Source organism: Gracilinanus agilis, chromosome 4, assembly GCF_016433145.1.
Source record: "Gracilinanus agilis isolate LMUSP501 chromosome 4, AgileGrace, whole genome shotgun sequence".
Classification (NCBI taxonomy): domain Eukaryota; kingdom Metazoa; phylum Chordata; class Mammalia; order Didelphimorphia; family Didelphidae; genus Gracilinanus; species Gracilinanus agilis.
Window position 1 is genome coordinate 164,088,310 of NC_058133.1, and position 20,435 is coordinate 164,108,744.

Below are 20,435 nucleotides of genomic sequence, written 5' to 3' on the forward strand. Positions count from 1 at the left end.
CTATTTAATCTCAGATTTAATTCATCATCCTTCCTGAACCAAGTCTCTTGGCAAATGCCTTACTTCACTATTCCAGAACATCTTTCTTGTGACTTTATATTGGCCCACTGCCCCTGCCAAGACCAATTTCTCTGACTCCAATATGTCTGTAACTCCTTACTTTTTTCATGTTACTCAGATTTCTAAGTACCCAATAGAAAAGCGTATTCATATATTCACATTTAGAAAAATATATATCATTTAGTTAATATTTGTAAAAGTACATGTATAATTTGGAAAAATATTCAGCCCCAAAGCTAAATTACTAAAAGGACCTATCCGATTAAGTCATTTTAGGTAAAACTTCTTGCCCAACACTTTCCTGATGGCCAGTTGTACATCCTTATTCCTTAGACTGTACACTATTGGATTCAACAGAGGTGTAATGATTGTGTATGTTACTGTGACCAGGCGGTCCTTGTTGGAGATGTAGCTGGCTGTGGGTCTCAGGTAGATGAAGGAGGCACAGCCATAATGGATGATGACCACGGTAAGATGAGAAGCACAGGTAGAGAAAGCTTTCTTCTTCCCCTCTGTTGATGGAATTTTCAGGATAGTTCTCAGGATGTGGAGATAAGAAATGCAAATGAAGAAGAAGGGGACCACGAGCACAAGGACTCCACAGATGAAGATGACAAATTCATGAGAATCTGAGTCTGTGCAGGCAAGCCGAATGACAGGTGAGATGTCACAGAAGTAGTGGTTGACTTTGTTGGAATTGCAAAAGGGGAGACTAAAGACCAAGTTGACTGTTGTTAGTGAGACCAAGAGACCTCCAATGCCACAAGAGACTGTCAGCTGCCCACACACACGCCAGCTCATGAGGATTGGGTAGCGCAGAGGGTGGCAAATAGCAGCATAGCGGTCATAACCCATCACCCCAAGCAACAGACAGTTGGTGACGGCAAAGCCAAGGAAGAAGAACATCTGGACAGCACAGCTGGTGAAAGAGATCGTCCTGAGCACAGAAAAAAGGTTGACGAGCATCTTGGGCAGGATGACAAAAGTATAGAAGGTTTCAGAGACAGAAAGGACACTCAGGAAGTAATACATTGGGGTGTGGAGACTGCGTTCAAGGCGGATGACAGTTACTATCATGATGTTCCCAGTCAGAATGAATAGATAAAGGCAGAGGAACACTGGGAAAAGCACAAGCTGCTTTTCTTGGAGATTGGAGAAACCCAGCAACAAGAACTCGGTAACCACCGTAAGATTGGCTGAAGGAAACATTTCTCTGGGAATGTCCTAAAGAAAATGGAGGAGGAAGAATGCTCAATTCTATGGCTCTAAAGATCTGGAGGTTTTCATTCTGGATTATGTAGTCATTGAACTTATTCTGGATTATTGCTGACTTGCTCAGGATCACAGAAATAGTAAATGGTAAGGTTGGGATTTGAATCCATGTCCTCTGATTCCAAATAAGACAATGCTATGCTTCCTATATCTCCAGTCTATATATCTCCAAACCACCTGCATGACATTCAGCTTTTGAATAGCTTCTTATGTTCTCTACCAACCATGATCCAAACATTGAAAATATTGCTAAAAATACCACCTCCTCCAAGAAATCTTCCATAATTTATCTAGTGTACCTTATTGTTTATTATTCTTATTCATTTTAGCCATATATTTTCCCATTATTTAATATATTGGTCAGGACATATTTTTTTAATTTTTTTTTAAACCCTTGTACTTCGGTGTATTGTCTCATAGGTGGAAGATTGGTAAGGGTGGGCAATGGGGGTCAAGTGACTTGCCCAGGGTCACACAGCTGGGAAGTGGCTGAGGTCAGGTTTTGAACCTAGGACCTCCTGTCTCTAGGCCTGACTCTCACTCCACTGAGCTACCCAGCTGCCCCCGGTCAGGACATATTTTTTGTCACTTCAAGTGTTTATTTTGTATCTTTAACTAGATTATAAGGTATCTGAGGTTTTTAAACATGTCTCCTATTTACTCATTGCCCATGGTCCCTTCAGTTAAGTTTATCTACAAAGTCAATGCACAGCATCCATTGATTAGCTGAATGAATGAATAAAAGATGGAGGGAGGGAATGAGGAAGCAGTGGCTATAGGAAGTGCCATTGTGCAATTATTGTCTCCTTTATACTCCTATTTCCACCAACCTAGTAAAGTTTTCATGATCCTCATCAACTAACAAGCAGATGCCTTAATGGACAAAGTATTAAATATGCTCCCAACTAAAGTGAAGTTTTCTAGAGGCAAAGATGTGTTTCAGCAGATAAGGAATATTTTATACGAATTTCATTTTTTTTTCTATTGAGAGCATTGCCATTTTTCCAATCACCCAGATTTGTATCCTTGTTGTCATTCTCAACTCTTCCCTCTTCTGGTGTTAAATCTTGTCAATTCTACCTCCATAATATAGCTCATATCCATCATCTTCTTTGTATGCACACAACTGCTATCATAGTTCAGGCTTTTATTACTTCTTTCTTTGACTATAGCAATAACCTCCTAATTGATCTCTCTATCTCCAACTCTCCACAGAATTGCCAAAGTGATCATTCTAAACCAAAAATCTGACCATGTCATTCTCTTACTCTAAAAACATCAGAAATTGCCTATTTCTAATAGAATAAATACATGCTTTTCTATTTGAAATGTAGAAACTTTTCTAATCTGGCTTCCATCCAACTTTCCACTGATATTTTACTATCAGTCAAGAATTTTGCTTACTACTTACTTATGATATAGTCCCATTTGTTAAAAGGCCACAGATAAGTATGGAAATCTTTACCTCTTTAGTCCTTTTGATCCTCATCCCCTAATATTAGCTTTGTGCCAGACTTTTTCCAGAGTATATTAGGATTATAGAATTCAAGAAGAGCCAGGATTCCTGAAAGGAAGGAGGTCCTATTATAAGCCTATTTACCCATGATCCTCATTGATTCTCCAACTTTGATCATTTGCATTGAGTCCCTAAGATTACTGTGACTTTGTATTGGACATCAGACAATATCCTTGATCTCATGTGGCTTACAGTAAAAGACCACTGTGATGTGAACATACAATATAAGACAGGATATATATATATAGATAGATAGATAGATAGATAGATAGATAGATAGATAGATAGATAGATAGATAGATAGACAGACATAGATATATAGTAAAGAGATTTGAATAATTGATCCACAACAAGCTCACAGCTAAGAGTATTTTGTGAATGTGGGAAATTTAAATATGAAATTCCAGGTTAAGATGGAAGAAACTATTATCAAATATATTCACATAAAACCAAAACTGCCTGAAGAAGGAGAATTTTCAGAAGCCAATTTATGATAGATAAATAATATCCTGGTCCTGGAAAGGTGGGCAGTACATGCCTGAGTTGGAAAAAGAGTTGGAGATGAATAAGCTGGGATAAACACAAGGCAAAAAATGAGGCACTTTCCTGAAGGACCAAATAGGTGGCTAAAATGGAAGGAAAGAGGGACAAAGGACAATGAAGCACATGAGTCAGTGGATGTTTCTGGAGGATCAGAATTAAGAAAAAGTGAGGATGGTTTTAGAGGTGCTATTTCCCTACACCTGCACAGATGCCAAATGAAACAATAAGTCTTCACTAGAAGCATCTCAGTATTGATTCTGAACACTCTGTTGGGCACCAGGACCATATCTCCAACTGACTTCGGACAAATCTTATATGGAAATGGTGCCAGCATCTCAAGTTCCATATGTGCCAAACTGAACATTTCTCTCCCCTAGAACCACTTCTTCCTACTTCAAACTTCATCATATCTGCCTATAGCATCATTAGTCCCCTATTCTTCCATGTTCAGTGTCTTGGAGTAATCTTTGACTCTTCTCACGTTGAACCTCTTTTATTTTGTTAGTTACCTAGCTTTAAAGATTGTTTTTTCAATTTACTTTCTGCTTTTCCATTCCATATCTATCTTCTCTATATTCCCTAACACTATCTAGGCTAGATAATAAAAAAAAGTCTTATAACATATCTTCCCATTTCTATTCTTTACCTCTTTAAAACCAGCATGCTGTTCATTACCAGAATTATCTATGATGAATAGAACTCATCATACCATTCCTCTTCCCAAAAATCTTTAGTGACTCCCTTTTGCTTAGCAAAGTTTAAACTCCTCTGCTTGGAATTTAAGTTCTTCCATAATCTAACCCTAGTCTACTTTTTCAGCATTGTATCATATCCCTCTCTTTTAGACACTATGCTCCAACTGCACTGGTCTATTCCATTCCCATCAAATATGCACTATAATCTTCTTCCTTTGTCCATATAATTTCTTTTGTTTGGATTGTCCTTCCACCCCCTCTTTGAAGGTTGAATTATTATGCCTCTTTTTATTCCAAAACAAATGCCACTTCCTCCATTATGCTATTTCTGATACTTCCAGACAGTAAAGGTTCTCTCCCTTTCTTCCCACCTCAGATTCTATGTAGTGCTTTATTTTACAACTTTTTCATTCACATGTGTGGGGCAGCTAGATGGCACAGTGAATAAAGCAATAGGCCAGGAGTCAGGGAGAATTGAATTCAAATCCAGTTTCTGATACTTACTAGCTATGAAATCCTGGGCAAGTCACTTTATCCTGTTTGCCTCTGTTTCCTCATCAGCCAAATGATTTGGAAAAGGAAATGATGAACTGCTCCAATATCTTTACTAAGAAAACTTCAAATGAGGTCACAGAATCAGATATGTCTGAACAATAATATTCACTTGTTTAACATTTTATTCTATCTTATCTCTCTTTTAGATTATGACCTCCATGAAGATTAGAACTGTTTCTTCTCTAAATTTTATTTTGATAGCAAGTCACATAGTACTCTCCACCCTACAGGCATTTAAATAATGCTTGTTAGTGAATGAAATGAATGAATGAGTAACACCCCTCTTTTCTGCCAGTCTTCCTCCTCTCCTCATCTCTCCTTATCTCCAATTATCTCCATGTTATAAGCCTCTTTGTTGTCCTTTTTGTCCTTCTTTTCCCAAAATGATTATACAAGGGCTGACCAGAGCTCCATGGAGTCCTACCTGGGTCATCCATGAAATAAATGAAACACCAGTGAATACCTGTTCTCCTCATACCAATGCCCAAAAGGTTCTAACAGGAATTAAGAGCTCATATTCCTTGGTAAATCAATGTCATCTCCTCTTTTCCCACATAAACAACTTCAAATCTTTCTTTTTCTTCCCCTACTAAGCGTGAGTGTTGGGCTCAGTGCTAGCCTGATGTCCCATGTGCTAATCACTTCTGTTTCTGCACAAGAAGTTCTGAAGTTTGATTTTCCACTACCATCTCTATTTGCCATCTGCTCATAGAGCCCTTTCCTACTCCCATGCCTAGGGTAGTACCTTGCATGGGGTAGACTTGCATGATAAGTTTTTGTTGCATTAGATCAAATTTGAATGGAATATTCCTGAGTCCTGTGGCCTGGTTAAAGAGAAACCAGTTTCTTTTAGCTGATCCTTTATTTCCCTGTCCCTACCTCACTCCCTTAAACAGTTTCCCCACATGCCTTCTTCTAAACTGCCTTCTTCAACAATGAGCATCTTCAACAATCTTTTTTTTGTCTCTATCAACTATAGTACTAATAATCTGATCTGTAACTGTGTTATCACTGGCCCTAGGGAGTCATTACTACACTAGGTTTGATACAGGTCCTTCCTTTCTCCAATTAGTGAGTAGGCTCCAGTGGGGAAAAATATAGCCATCCTCAAAATTCACTGGCCAAATAAGTAAAACAGAAGAATTTACTCAAGAGTCTTAAAGGCTAATTAGAGAATCAGAGTCTGCTGGGTACCATAACTGAAACACATATATCTACAGCAACCACTACCCAATCCCCTGGCCTTTTTTCCTTTGAGTCCTTTCTCTTACTCTTTTAGGTCTAAATACTAAGCATCCAAGTTTAATCTGTGTCTCTTGATACCACTCCTCCAGGCTGTGACTTTAGGTGGAAGAGTGAGGAAATATTTTTTATGTTACTAAGTGGTACATGAAGACTAATTAACTAAGAGAAGTAAAAGATAGCATTAACTTTTCCATTCATTTACTTGTTCAATCACTCATTCACAGACCTCAAAGTTCACCTAATTTAACCTGTACCTATACAAATATTCTTTATATTATCCACAAAATAAGTATTCATCTAGTAGCCTCTATTTGAAGATTTTTGGTAAGGGGGACCTTCCCAAGGCAGGTCATTATAGATGTGAATGTACCTACTTATTAAAAAAAATTAACTTGTTCTGGAGAACAGTTTGGAACTGTGCCCAAAGGGATATAACATAATGTATACCCTTTGATCCAGTAATACCACTACTATGTCTATATCCCAAAGAGATTTTTTAAAAAGGGGGAGAAATGACCTGCTTATACAAAAACAGTTATAGCTGCACTTTTGTGGTGGCAAAGATTTGGAAATTGAAGGGATGTCCATCAACTGGGGAATGACTGAACACATTGTGGTATAGGATAGTGATGGAATAGTATTGTGCTATAAGAAACAATGAGCAGGATGGTCTCAAAAAGAGCTGGAAAGGCCTACATGAACTGATGCAGAGCAAAACATGCAAAACTAGGAGAATGTTTTACACAATAACAGCAATATTGTGGAATGATCAACTCTGATAGACTTAGCTATTCTTAGCAATACAATGATCCAGGGCAATTCTGAGGGACTTATGATAAAGAAAGCTATCCACCTCCAGAAAAAGAACTGTTGGAGTTGGAATGGAAATCAACATATGCAATTTTTCACTTTAGTTTATTTGGGTTTTTGTCTTGGGGTCTGGGTTTTATATGATTATTCTCTAATAAAAATGATCAATATGGAAATATATTTTACATAATACTACATATATAACCCAGATCAAATTGCCTGCCAGTTCCAGGAAGGGGGAGAAAAGGAAGAAAAGGGAGAGAGGGAGACAATTTGGATCATATAACCTGAGAAAACTTATGTGAAAATTCATATAATTGGCAAAATAAAATATCTTCATAATAATAACAAAAAGAGAAAAAGATTTCTTGACATCTATCATAAATCTGAACCTTTATAGCTTCAACCATTACTCTTTCTTTTACCCTTAAGGTCTGGGGAGAAAAACACTAACTTCATTCATATGGCAGGTTATCAAGTAATCTCCCTCTCTGGGACAGCTTGTCTATTATTATCTGGCTTATTGGAAGAGGGAACAAAAAGAATTGTGAATTGTGCACCTTGTTAACTGTCAAAACAAATTAACTGCTGGATTTTAAAGGTGAATTTGTATAATCTGACATTTTGGGGGAGAATTGAATCTCTTTTGATAGTTCTGGAGACAATGCTTCTAAACAGAGGTAAAGTTCTCATTAGTTTTTCTGCTGGCATATCACACTGTTGACACACAGTCACTTTGACATATACTAAAAACTCTCTCATTTATTTCAAAAGAAGTGATCTATAGAAATTTTTCAGCATTTTTTCCACATTGATCACTTCTGGATTTTCTTCACCTACTTCTCCATTACACAATATTATCCCTCAATGCCAAGAGTGAGCTACCAAAGGAAAGATACACACAAAGTTCTGGGAATAGATTGTGGAGTCATGTAAAAGCAACATAGAATTCTCACTAGATCTTCATCAACCTTCAGCCTCCAAATTTTGAAGATCTTTTAACTCCAAGAACTAGGAAATTAGAGAGCTGATGCAGGAAAGAAGGAGGGGATGGATAGATTGAAGAAGGAGTGAGGGAAAGACTGAGGAGAAAAGAATGGAGATCCCCATGTAGTTCAAAACAAAACGAGTCATATGAAATTGTATCTGATGTCCTTTTTATTCAGGATTTTCTTCTTAATGTAATGTATGTATATATATTATCCAAAATAGCACCTTTCATCTCTTACCTAGACATATGGACACATTCTCTTGGAAAGATAGCTCATTCCAACTTGCCCTCATGCTAGGTTGTAAATTCTCAGAGAAGAATCAACTATATGGCTACTCTAAAATCTCTCAGGGTTCTAGGGATAACCCTGCTGAAAGAAAATATATTCCTCTTACTCACCACTCTAGCTCTTGAACTCCCCAAGATGTGTTCCTCTTTATATAAGCAGCCATTCATAACAATGACAATTTAGCATCTTAAATATAGCCATTTACTAAGAATAAAGCAAAAAAAATAATATCAAAGGAATTCAGGTACCAAAGGAGTCAAATGAGTACTAAATATACCATAGTCTACACAAAAACTGGGTCACTCTCTTCTAACAATGGACTTGGTATCAGTGGGAGAGAGTGGGCCCACGTACAGAAACTCAGCAACAAAGCATATGAGTGAAAAAAATCCAAGTGCTCAGGGTAACCCACACCTTTGGAATCATAAACTTTGGGGTCTTTTTTTCTGAAAAACTATCTATGAAAGTTCTTTGATGAATGTAGTTTCTGCATTGAACAGATATTTTCATTACTGAGTTGATGTAAGCCATGTTGTACCAACACCTGATTAAACACATCTAAGCCTAACTAGTTGATCTCTGAAGTAACTTCTCAAGTCTCTGTTACCAAACTGTCCCTGTAATCAACTTGTCTTAATCATCAATAGCTGTGATGTATATCGCTTCCAACTTCCAACTTAGCTGGTGCAGTTCTGAAATCTGTCCTTTCACTTCATTCTCTTCTCTTTCAAGTTTCAGTTCCAGGATCCTCTTCACAAATGTTTCATCTTAGATCATGATTTGTAAGCAAAATCTCATATTCTATACATAATCTGATAAGTAACATTAATCCTCCCCAAAATATCAAACACTGTTGATATCCATAATTGCTCAGTTCTATATAACTTATCTCCTTCACGGCTCAAAAACTATTTCAGAAGGGTAAAACTGAGAATAACTACTTCAGGAATTGTTTTTCATAGGAATCAGAGCAGACAAGTCCACAATAAACCTTAAAGAGACAATATATTCTGTTTCCTTAGGTTCTAATAAAAAATCATTTAAAGAAAGCTTATGGATTTAAAACCACATCTAACTGTATAAGTAATACAAGTAATTGATAATGATAATGAGTTCTCCAGATTTCCTAAAAGTGACAAGATTATCCAATTCAGTAATGGCACTGCAAAGACTAAATTTATCCTAGAAGCAAAAAAGGGCTAAGTGACTATGTCCCAGTGTCAAGGGGCCAAAAGAATTATAAAAAACTCTGCAACAATGAAATGGTATTAACATTTAACATTTGTATTGGTTTTTTTTTCATTTTCCAGGTTGCCAGGGTGAGTCCTCACTATGTAAGACTATTGTAGGAGAGTGGAAATTGGACTTTTTTATACAGGGGAGGAGGCATTTATGTATGCCAAACAATGATTACACCCACATGAGGAAAAAGATATGGACTCTTCCACTAAGGAAGGACAAGAGATTTTGGTATTTTTTTCTTTTGTTTTTCAGAACTCTATTACCAGTTATTAATAGTACTTCTATGATGTTTTGGTCCATTTGACCACTAAGTTATAAGGCACCTTGATTATCTTTTCCCAACAAGCTGTGGAAACAAAATCAAATTCAATGAAAAAATCATTGGGCTCTATGCCATCTGCTAATTAACTTAGTTTATTAATATTAATAAATCCATTCTTATTTCACAGGTGATGCTAGTGACCCATTAGCATTAGGGATGTGTTTTGAGTTGTATTCCTGCAGTCAGGTAAATTCATGATTATGCATTCCCATCTTCTCACCTTGTCCCCACTGAAACCAGGAGATGTTTATTTGTACGGTGCCAGGAGAGAGATAAAAATACAGTTTATGGCAATTGAACTGAGCTACTATAGGATCATAGATACTGGCCATCTTCTCAGCCCACTCTCTAGTGCTGAGCAAAAACCTCAGTGGAGTCGAGCAAACAATGAAAGAATAGGAGAATGGCAAAATTGCTTCCAGAACATAAAAACTTGAGGTTTATTATCCTTGTCAGGATTGTATTTCTGACATTAATGGTCAGAGACTTAATAGCTGACATTGAAACTATTTTTTAAGACCAGATCTGTGAAGTTCACTATTATAAGTATTCTCAATAGAAAAACTCCATCTATCAATGTAGATCATCACTTGCTCCGAAACTGACAGTCTTAGAATGTATCCTAGAGAACTGAAGCAATAAGTGACTTTTCCAAGGTCACATAGCTAGTATACATCAGAGTTGAGTTGTGAACTCAAGTCTTCTTGACCGTGAGACTAGTTTTCTATCAATTATGCCATGATGGATTCCTTTAATCATTTACCAAAAAAATCTTTTATGTAGATTATCATATTGGATCCTTCCAAAAGCCTTATGGAATAATAGAGATGCTATCATCTGAATGTTCACAAATGCAGCATATGATCTTTTCACATAAAGACAGCTTTGGACATTTGAGATGAAAAATCAAAGCTTAAAGAGCATAAGAGTTTTCCCTCGTGGTCATACAATTTATCCAAGTAATAATACAAATTCAGTTTTCTCCTGATTTTAAATCACATTCCTTTTTTTTCCTGAAGTTAGTCAATTCCCACCACCACCACAATTAGAGACCCAGAGTCAAGGAAAGTCAAGTAGAAGAATAAGTTCTTTAATGTTTGGGACACAAGTTCTGACCCACTGCTCGCCAAAGAGCTGCCTTGAACTCCTTATTTCTGAGACTATAAATCATGGGATTGAATAATGGGGTTAGAATGGTATAGGACACAGATATCAGAGCATCTTGGCTCGAAGTATAGTTGGTCTTGGGCCTCAAATAGATGAAGGAAGCACAGCCATAGTGGACAGTGACAACTATGAGATGGGAAGCACAAGTAGAGAAGGCTTTGTACCTCCCCACCGTGGAAGGGATCTTTAGGATGGCAGAGATGATACGGATATATGAGGCCAGAATTAACAGCAAAGGGATGACTAAGACAAATACACCCAGCATGAAGATGACCATCTGACTAAGGCGAGTATGGTGGGAAGCCAGCTTAAGGACAGGGGAGATGTCACAAAAGAAGTGATGAAGCTGGTTGGAAGAATGGAAGGGCAAGTGAAATACAAGGGATGTTGTAACCAAGGCAACTGTGAAACCACAGGCACAGGCTGCAGCTACAAGTCCCAGACATGTCCCATAACCCATCAGCACTGTGTAACGAAGAGGATTGCAGATGGCCATGTAGCGGTCATAGCCCATGGCTGCCAGCAGGAAGGAATGAGAACAGCCAAGGAAGAGGAAGATGAGCATTTGGATAGCACAGCCCACAAAAGAGATGGTCTTCTCCTGGGCCAGCAAATCCACTAGCATCTTGGGCACTATGACAAAGGTGTAGCATGTCTCAAATGAGGACAAAATGCCAAGGAAGAAGTACATGGGAGTATGAAGGGCTCGTTCCAGCAGGATGGTGGACAGGATCACAGCGTTAGTGCCCAGAGTGAACAGGTAGAGGAGAAGAAACACCACAAACAGCAGCCACTGGAATTCAGCCAGGGATGAGAAGCCAAGGAAGATAAATTCACTCACTGCTGTCTCATTGCTCCACTCCATAGAGAAAGAGTGCTTAGAAGATTGGAAAAAAAGAGCCAGAAGTAGGGCAATAGCAAGGAATTCAGAAAGGGCATTGAGAAATGGAGCTAAGGGTGAAGGTGACAGAGGTTCTCAAGTGTTTGATACCAACTCCTGCATGCCTCCTTCAGAGAGTCTGAAGGGAAGTTTAATGATGATGTAAGGTAGAGTACAAGACCAAGTTATTGGCAATCATAAGGTTTCATCTGGAAATCTCCTCTCAAGACTGGAATTCACTGGTCAATTTGTACAGTGGGGCCATTCTCGATCCTGAAAGAAAAGAGGATTTTGGTTTAGTAAAGGAGATCCCAAAACCAAAGCCTCCACAACCAGGCTAATGATAATAAACAGGAAGACTGTCCCAAATTCAATTGATTTATTCAGAAGTTGGCCATTTTTAGAAATGTTCTCAGAATCTCTAGGGGCTTTGGTATAGGTGACAAAGAAGGAAAGATCTGTATTCCTTGTAAAGACTAATTAAAGAAGAAAAATTGCTATGAAATCATTAATCAAAGAGATCCAGAGTGTAGGGGAAGGTCATCTGGACTGATAAACCAGAAATCCTAGCAAGGCTTTGGATACCACTTAATTTCTTTAGTCTTTACTTTCCTCCTCTTTAAAATTAAATCTTCAAACCACCTTATGGAGCAGGAAGTTCTTAGCCATTTAAGGTTTTCAAGTGGAGAATGGATAACCACCCTGAAAAACATGGGCAGTTGGACAATGGGATCTCAGGATACCTCTAACACTCTGTGACCTACAAGCCTTAGATGGACCATAAACTAAGATACCTTAAGGTCCAGTACCTCTCATTCCCCAAATTCTCTTTCTGCATTTCCCATAATCTGTACTTAGATGGTGAGGAAAGAAGGAAGGAAGGAAGGAATGAAAGAAGGAAGGAAGGAATCAACTTAAATGTTGCAAATATATAGATGCAGCCACAGATGATAAAGAAGATTGTCTTCCCCTATGTTTTGGGCTCTTAGACGGAAATTTCTTAAGCAAACCTCAATTGCTTCTTTATAAATTATAAAGTTTCTTTATTAAAATGTGATCATTATTGAAATGAAAAATTAGATAAGGTCTTTATTTACAAGGCAGAAGCAGAAGTAGGTCAAATATTTAGTTGGTTTTGGTTATCTAAAGAGGCAATAGCTAAATGAGAGGAGGAAATTCCACTCAGGTAGAAAGAGCAGATTTGGCCATAAACTGATATCCAGTGAGTAAGTTGGATCCCTGTATGAATCATTCTTTGCATAATACATTGTAAACATAGTCCCCATCTCCACATACATGCCCACAAATCCATTTTCTTACCTGAGAGTTACTGACACCCAATTATTATTTGAAAAAGATAGTCCTCTTCTACTGTCCATGGGTAACATTCTGGCCACCATGATGAACTCAACACAAACCAAGGTTTTGTCTTCTTGTCCAGCTTTCCTACCATTTTTCTCCTTATTACTTTGAACCAGGCAGTGATCTGTTCAGAAATGTATTTCTGAAAAACAAGATCCAGACCAAAAAGACGAACATAAAGAAATAAGAAAAAACCAAAGGGAACTTTCCTCTGCTCATGAAAAAAATGACACAGAGATCTAGAGTCTTTGACCCCAAATAACCTCAGTGTAACCTGTCTCTTCCCTCCACAAGACCATTCAGTCACTCCAGCCATGAACAAGTCTTGGCAATTAGAGTGACCAAGCATGAAATATGGTTCTTTATTTATGGAAGAGTATTTATTAATCTCCTGACAATGAAGCTGCTGCTGTGAAGAGGTTTCACAGGGGGTAATTAAGTCATGTTTCACATGGAAAATAGTCACCAGTTATTCATAAATGGGCTTGGTCCTGAGGGCCTGGGGACGAGGGGCTTTGAACATCAGCAGCCAATGCATCAAATGAAAATAAAAAAATCTAAGAAAAGACCCAAGAGACTTGCTGCATAGGCACTAACTATGCAATGGGAAAAATCTTACCTTATCTCTATCACTAATGGCTTTAAACAAGCCACATAGCTCTCTAAGTTTAATTTTCCTCCCCTGTAAAGTATGGATAGTACTACCTAGCCTTTTAGTCTCACAGGATTGGTGTGTAAGGATTGAGGAATTATAGATTTATAGCTGAAAGAGACTTTAAAGTTCAGTAGATTAAATGACATTAAAAAAAAACTCTTATCTTCCATCTTAGAATCAATAATGTGCATTGATTCCTAGATAGAAGAGGGGTAAGAGCAAAACAATGGAAATTAAGTTACTTATCCAGGGTCATATAGGTAGGAAAAATCTGAAGCAAAAAAAAAAAAATTAATAACCCTTACCCTCTATCCTGAAAGCAATACTATGTATTGGTTCCAAGGTAGAAGAGGAATAAGGGATAAGCAATGAGGGTTGAGTGACTTGCCCACACAGGCCAGATTTGAACCCAAGACCTCCCATGTCTAAGCCTGGCTTTCAATCTACTGAGCCACCCACTGCTTATTTATTTATTTAACACTTACTATGTGTCAAGCTCTGGAAATAAATTCAGGGAACACAAACATAAGCATAAAGAAACCCCCTGCTCTCAAAGAGCCCACATTCTAATAAAGAAGATAGAAGAAAGGAAGTGAGGGGGACAGTTATGTGGCTTAGTGGATAAAGCATCAGGTCTGGAGTTGGGAGACCCTGGATTTAAATTTGACCTCAAACACTTCCTAGCCATATGACTCAAGTCTCTTTGCCAGCCCTTATTGTGTTGTCTTAGAGTTGTTACTAAGACAGAAAGTAAGGTTTTTGAGATAATTTTTAAAAGACCTGAAAAACAGGGAAGCAATATGGATGGATGTAGTCTGTAGTGTCAGGAGCTGTCTGGTTGGAGGTAAATATGACTGACATGGGTCTTCTTCAGTAAGAGGTTCAGAGGAGGAATTCACCAATTAGAGGAAACAGAAATTAAAGGACTGGATGTGTCTGGAGTGTGAGAAGGCAGATGGGATAGCTGAAAAGAATGTGAGAGAGCCAACAATTAATCTCAGGAACGATTATCTAATCTGACACAATCCCCTCAATTTACATATGAAGAAACCAAAACCCACAGAAGCCAGGACTTGTCCAAGTCCACCAAGGTAAAAGAAGACAGAGTTGGGATTTGGAAGAGGTCCTTACCTGCCAAATATAGTGTTCTTTCTTATTGTCTCTATTGCCTCGCTATATCAAATGAAAACAAACTTTCATGCTGCAAAAAGTCTGTGAATTGTGAATCTCATCTATATAGGCACATCCTACACTGAGGAAGATAGCAGTCTCTCTATATTTTCTTATATTGTATAAGATCTTGTTCATGTTTCCCCATTAATTCTCCATAGAAAATCTACTCAGTGTCCTAGAGGTCTTCCTTTAGATCAGAAAATCCCATCACTGGCAATTCATACCTATGCCCTACAACTGCATGGACTCCTTCTAACTGCCCTAATAACAATACAAATCTTAGGGGTTACAAGTATTGTCTTCTGATCTAGCAATGTAAACAGTTAAAGTTTGCTGACATCTTTATGAATTCCCTTTCCTGTTTACTATTTTATACATTTCTTGTCTTGTATTTGAAAGACAAATTTCCTATTCCTTTTCATCCATAATGCTTGAAAGTTTTCCATTTTATTAAATATCCATTTTTTTCTCCTAAAGGATTATACTCAGTTTTGATGGATAAATAATTTTTGCTTGTAAAATCTTAACTCCTGTGCCCTTTGGAAAATAATATTCTGGGCCTTCTAATCCTTTAAAGTGAAGTTGATGAATCTTGTGTGATCCTGACTGTGGCTCCTTGGTATTTGAACTGTTTCTTTTTGGCTACTTAAATTATTTTCTCCTTGACCTGGGAGCTCTGAAATTTGGCTATAATACTCCTGAGAGTTATCATATTGAGATCTCTTTCAGGAGGTGATCAGTGAGGGGATTCTTTCCATTTCTATTTTACTTTTTAGGATTTCAACAGTTTTCCTTAATAATTCTTTGGAAAATGATGTTTAGACTTTTTTTTTAATCATGGCTTTCAGGTAGTTCAATAATTCTTAAATTCTCTCTCGATTGATTTTCCAAGTCAGGTGTTTTTCCATTGAGATATTTCATGTTTTTTCCTATTTTTTCATTCTTTTGATTGTGTTTTATTTTTTTCTTGATCTCTCATGAAGTCATTAGTTTTCATTTGCCTAATTCTAATTTTTACAGAATTGTTTTCTTTAGTGAAATTTTGGACTTCCTTTTCCATTTGGCTGATTTTTCTTTTTAAAAATTGTTCTCATCAGTGGATTCTTGTGCCTCTTTTACCATTTGACCTATTTTGTTTTATGAGGTATTATTTTCTTAAGTATTTTTTGTGCATCCTTTACTTAGCTGTTGACTTTTTGCATGATTTTCTTGCATTGCCTTCATTTCTTTTCCTGATTACTCCTATACTTCTTTTATTTGATTTATAAAATAATTTTTTAGTTCTTCCAGGAATTCTTTTGGGGCCTAAGACCAATTCAAAATTTTTCCATGAAGCTATCTTCACATTGCTATCTTCTTCTAAGTTTGTGTTTTGCTTTTCTCTCTCTCCATAGCAACTTATATGATTAGGTTCTTTTTTGGTATTTGCTTATTTTTTCAATGTATTTTTCCTGACTTTTAGTTTTATGTTAAAATTTGGCTCTTCTCCCAAGTGAAGGGGTCACTGTCCCAATTTTCAAGTTCTAAGGGTCTATAACTTTTCAATTCTTTCAAGGTGGTAAAATCTAAATAGAAGTCACTCTTCTCCTCATCTGTGCTCTGGTATGTCAGTGACCACAAGCACATTTTTATGCCCTAGACTGTGGCCAGGCTCTCTAATCCCCTCCCTTACCCCTGTTTTATTGTACTAGTTCTCCTCCTTGCCCTGGGACTGAAACCCAGAACTGAGTTTAGACAATTCAACAGAATCCTACATCCAATGCCAGGTACTCTATAATCTCTTTCTGGCCAGTTTTCTAGCCCCTTAGCCTCTGTAGGTTTGAGCTCTGGAAACTGCTGTTCCCTGATTCAGTTGACCCCAAGGCCCACTACTGGTTATATGCACTGGATTTCAGGGCCTCAGTGTTGGCTTGTGCTTGGGATTGGAGCATTGCTGTTGGTTTGCTGGGGAGCAGGGCCTATTCTTTACTGTGCTCCACTTTCACCACAGTGAGACATTCCTTTCCTGATAATGTTCAAAGTTGTCTTTGGCTGGAAAATTGTTTCATGACTTTCTTTTGTTAGTTGTGCCACTCCAGAATTCATTTTGAGGCATTATTTTAAAAGTGTTTGAAGTGGAATTTGGGAGAGCTCAGACAAGTTCATGCCTTTACTCTGCCATCTTGTCTCCACCTTTCTATGTACTTTTAAGTTTAATTTGCATTATTAACACATCTCTTTCCCTTAGGCAATTAAAAAACAATCCAGTCCTGATTTTTGTTGTGCAAATGCTCACACTGGAAACTTAATAATCAGCTTTTATGAGCAGTATGAGATACTTCAAGTCTACCACTGCCTTTGGCCATCTGGTGAAGCCTAGAGACTCTTTTTCAGAAGAAAGTTTTAAAATTTGAAAGAAATGTTAAGTTTTAGTTAAAGGTTAGTAAAAATAAAGATATAATTTGACATCCATCCATAAACTCCTTAGATGATCTTGGATCTAAGGTTAACCCTGCTCTTCATTGTTTAACATTCTAAAGGTACTAGTGAATAATTTAGTTATATATTTTTAATCATTTATTCTCATCAGATTACTGGACCACTTCCCTTTTACTGTTAATCACTTCTTTGAATATATCTCAAATTCCACTCCTTTTGCACAAGCTACAATTGATCAAAAATCTTTTTAAAATATAAAACTTTATACAAATGCAAATTATTAGTATTCATTATGAAGGAAAATGAATTTATTACCAAATTGTCATTTAAAGCTAGTCTGTACTAGAAAATTATCAAAATAATTTTAATCTCACAAGATGGTCCCAAATGATGCAGATTAAACTAGATAGCTGAGCCTAGTCCTAGAGTCACACTCAAAATTGACCCCTCCAGATAGCCCAGAACCTGGAAATGATAGAATAAGGAGAATTAGCATGATATAAATGAATAAAAACTGGACTAGGAATTAGGATATCTGAACTGGATTCCTAAATTGACTATAAACAAGTTTTGTGACTTAGGGTAACAATCAAGCTTTCACCTCTTCTAGGCCTCAGTTTTCTCTTCTACAAAAATGAAAGTTTGAATGTATTACGTGGAAGCATCTCTTCCAACTTTCTTGTAATAATCTCTAAGTCTCCAGATACTGGGCAGAACCCTGGACTTTAGGGAGGGACCACAGTGGCACAAATTCTCACCTTTTGCCCCCAAGAAGTATTGAGAGTGAACTATAAAAGAGTAGAACAGAGATTCTACAATGCAAAATTAAAGAAGAGAGTTTAAGAATTTAGTGTTATGTTTAGTTCATTTTATTTTTGTCTAGAGAACAAAATTCATTTCTAAGCTGATTTCATCCTCACATTTAAAGAGGATCCACTGCTCAAAGTATCTTCATTCATTTAATAACTGCCTATTGAGACAGTCCAATGAATTCAATTTGATTTCTTTGATAACTTGTCTTCCAATGACTTATTCCAATGAATTAAGCAAGAGGTGTAGTCCCGACAAGTTTAGGACATAAGTTTTGGCCCATTGCTCGCCAAAGAGCTGTTTTGAACTCTTTGTTTCTCAAACTGTAAATCATAGGATTGAATAATGGAGTTAGAATGGTATAGGACACAGATATCAGAGCATCTTGACTCGAAGTATAGTTGGTCTTGGGCCTCAAATAGATAAAGGAGGCACAGCCATAGTGGACAGTGACAACAATAAGATGTGAGGCACAGGTAGAGAAGGCTTTGTACCTTCCCACAGTGGAGGGAATTTTTAGGATGGCAGAGATGATATAGATATAGGAGATCAGGATTAAAAGCAGAGGGATGACTAGGACCAACACACTAAGCAAAAAAATAATCATCTGACTAAGACTAGTATGGTGGGAAGCCAGCTTGAGAACAGGGGAGATATCACAGAAGAAGTGATGGAGTTGGTTAGAGGAATGGAAGGGCAAGTGAAACACCAAAGTAGTGATGATCAAAGCAACAGTAAATCCACAGAGACAGGCTGCAGCTACCAATCCCAGACAGGTCCTGTGGCTCATCAACACTGTGTAGCGAAGTGGGTTACAGATGGCCACATAGCGGTCATAGCCCATGGCTGCTAGCAGAAAGGAGTGAGAACAGCCAAGAAAGAGGAAGGTGAGCATCTGAACAACACAACCCCAAAAGGAGATGGTCTTCTTCTGGGATAGGAGATCTACCAGCATCTTGGGCACAATGACAAAGGTGTAACAGGTCTCAAAACAAGATAATATTCCAAGAAAGAAATACATTGGTGTATGGAGGGCTCTCTCCAGCAGGATGGTGGATAGGATCACAGCATTTGTACCCAGAGTGAACAAGTAGAGGAGAAGAAACAACACAAACAGCAGTTGCTGAAACCCGGCCAGTGATGAAAAGCCAAGAAAGACAAATTCACTCACTGCTGTCTCATTGGTCCTCTCCATTAAGGAAAGATCTTCAAGGTGAATAAAGGAAAAAACAGACCATCGAAGGGTTAGAGACTTAATTTATCCCCAGAAAACAATCCAAAATATTGAGCTTCTCCTCCCCTCTTTAATATTCTGTTCACGAAACTGGGAAAGAGCCTAAAGATGAACATTTTTTCTCACCAGCTGTTTAACCTTTGCTGTTTCCTTGACTTCTCATTCACTTCATCCCTTGTTCCTGTGACTAATTAATTCTTTCTCATTTGCATTTGTCTCCTATATGTTTCCTCCTCACAAGATCCTGATTCACCACTCATACACTCTACCTATTGGTATTCTTTCTGTTTATATCATAATCTTCAAGCTCCCACAACTACTTCTCAGCTCTGTTTTAAAAGCCCACTGCTCTCATTCTCTCCTTCTACATCCTATGGTTTTTATATCATCTTTAATCTTATATAAATTTATTCTGCTTCATCCTTCAGTCATTTGTCCATTCATTCTTTCAGTTACTATATGCAGAACACAGTGCTGGATATTTCTGAGGGCTATAAAAATAATGTCCTTGGTCTCAATGACTTGGTGATCCAAACTAGATTATGCATTTCATCCTTGTGTAATTCTCTTCCATCACCTTGAAATTATTCCCATTAAACCCAACCCTGGAATGAACTTCACTACCCACTTTTTTCTATCTATTGAGGTCTCTTCCCTAACAGTCTAATTCACTTATTATCATCTCTTCTATTACCCACATCCCAACATATCTAGGTGAAAATGGTCTCTTCTGTGAATATTTCATAGCATTTACCTCAATATCTCCTATGCTCTTAATTTACTCTCCTTTATGTCAGTTATTTATACATATCTCTTCCCTTATTGGATGGATTTTAACTCCTTGAGAACTAGGTTTGTGTTCTAGATATATTTGTAAATCCCAGCACCTGCCAAGGTGTTTTGTAAACAGTAGGCATTTATTTAGTAAGTATTTATTAACTATTTTGTTGAATGAATCCTGCCATTCTAGTGATCTGTTCTGGTTTCATTAGACTGTGAGAAAAATCTTTCTTCCTCCTTAAGCTTTTCCCACCTCTTCAACTGGTTTCATTAGACTGTGAGAAAATCTTTCTTCCTCCTTAAGCTTTTCCCACCTCTTCAACTCTTCTTTTTTTTAAAACCTTTACCTCCTATCTAAGAACCTATACTGAGAATTAATTCCAAGGCAGAAGACCAGTAAGGTTAGGCAATTGGGG

At 37.5% G+C, this 20,435-nt stretch overlaps 3 protein-coding genes across 3 annotated transcripts; all 3 read right to left on the minus strand.

Moving 5' to 3' along the window:
• Positions 1–327: 327 nt before the first annotated feature.
• Positions 328–1,269, minus strand: LOC123246068 (olfactory receptor 10R2). The gene has a single exon (XM_044675017.1). The coding sequence runs from the start codon at positions 1,267–1,269 to the stop codon at positions 328–330; it is 942 nt and encodes a 313-aa protein (XP_044530952.1).
• Positions 1,270–10,609: 9,340 nt separating this feature from the next.
• LOC123246326 (olfactory receptor 10K1-like) lies at positions 10,610–11,796 on the minus strand. Its single transcript, XM_044675237.1, is given in 1 exon segment — positions 10,610–11,796. A coding segment is annotated over 1 exon segment (963 nt). The 5' UTR covers positions 11,573–11,796.
• Positions 11,797–18,237: 6,441 nt separating this feature from the next.
• On the minus strand, positions 18,238–19,200 carry LOC123246069 (olfactory receptor 10K1-like). Its single transcript, XM_044675018.1, has one exon. It carries the CDS (start codon positions 19,198–19,200, stop codon positions 18,238–18,240), a length of 963 nt encoding a protein of 320 aa, XP_044530953.1.
• Between the last annotated feature and the right edge of the window lie 1,235 nt (positions 19,201–20,435).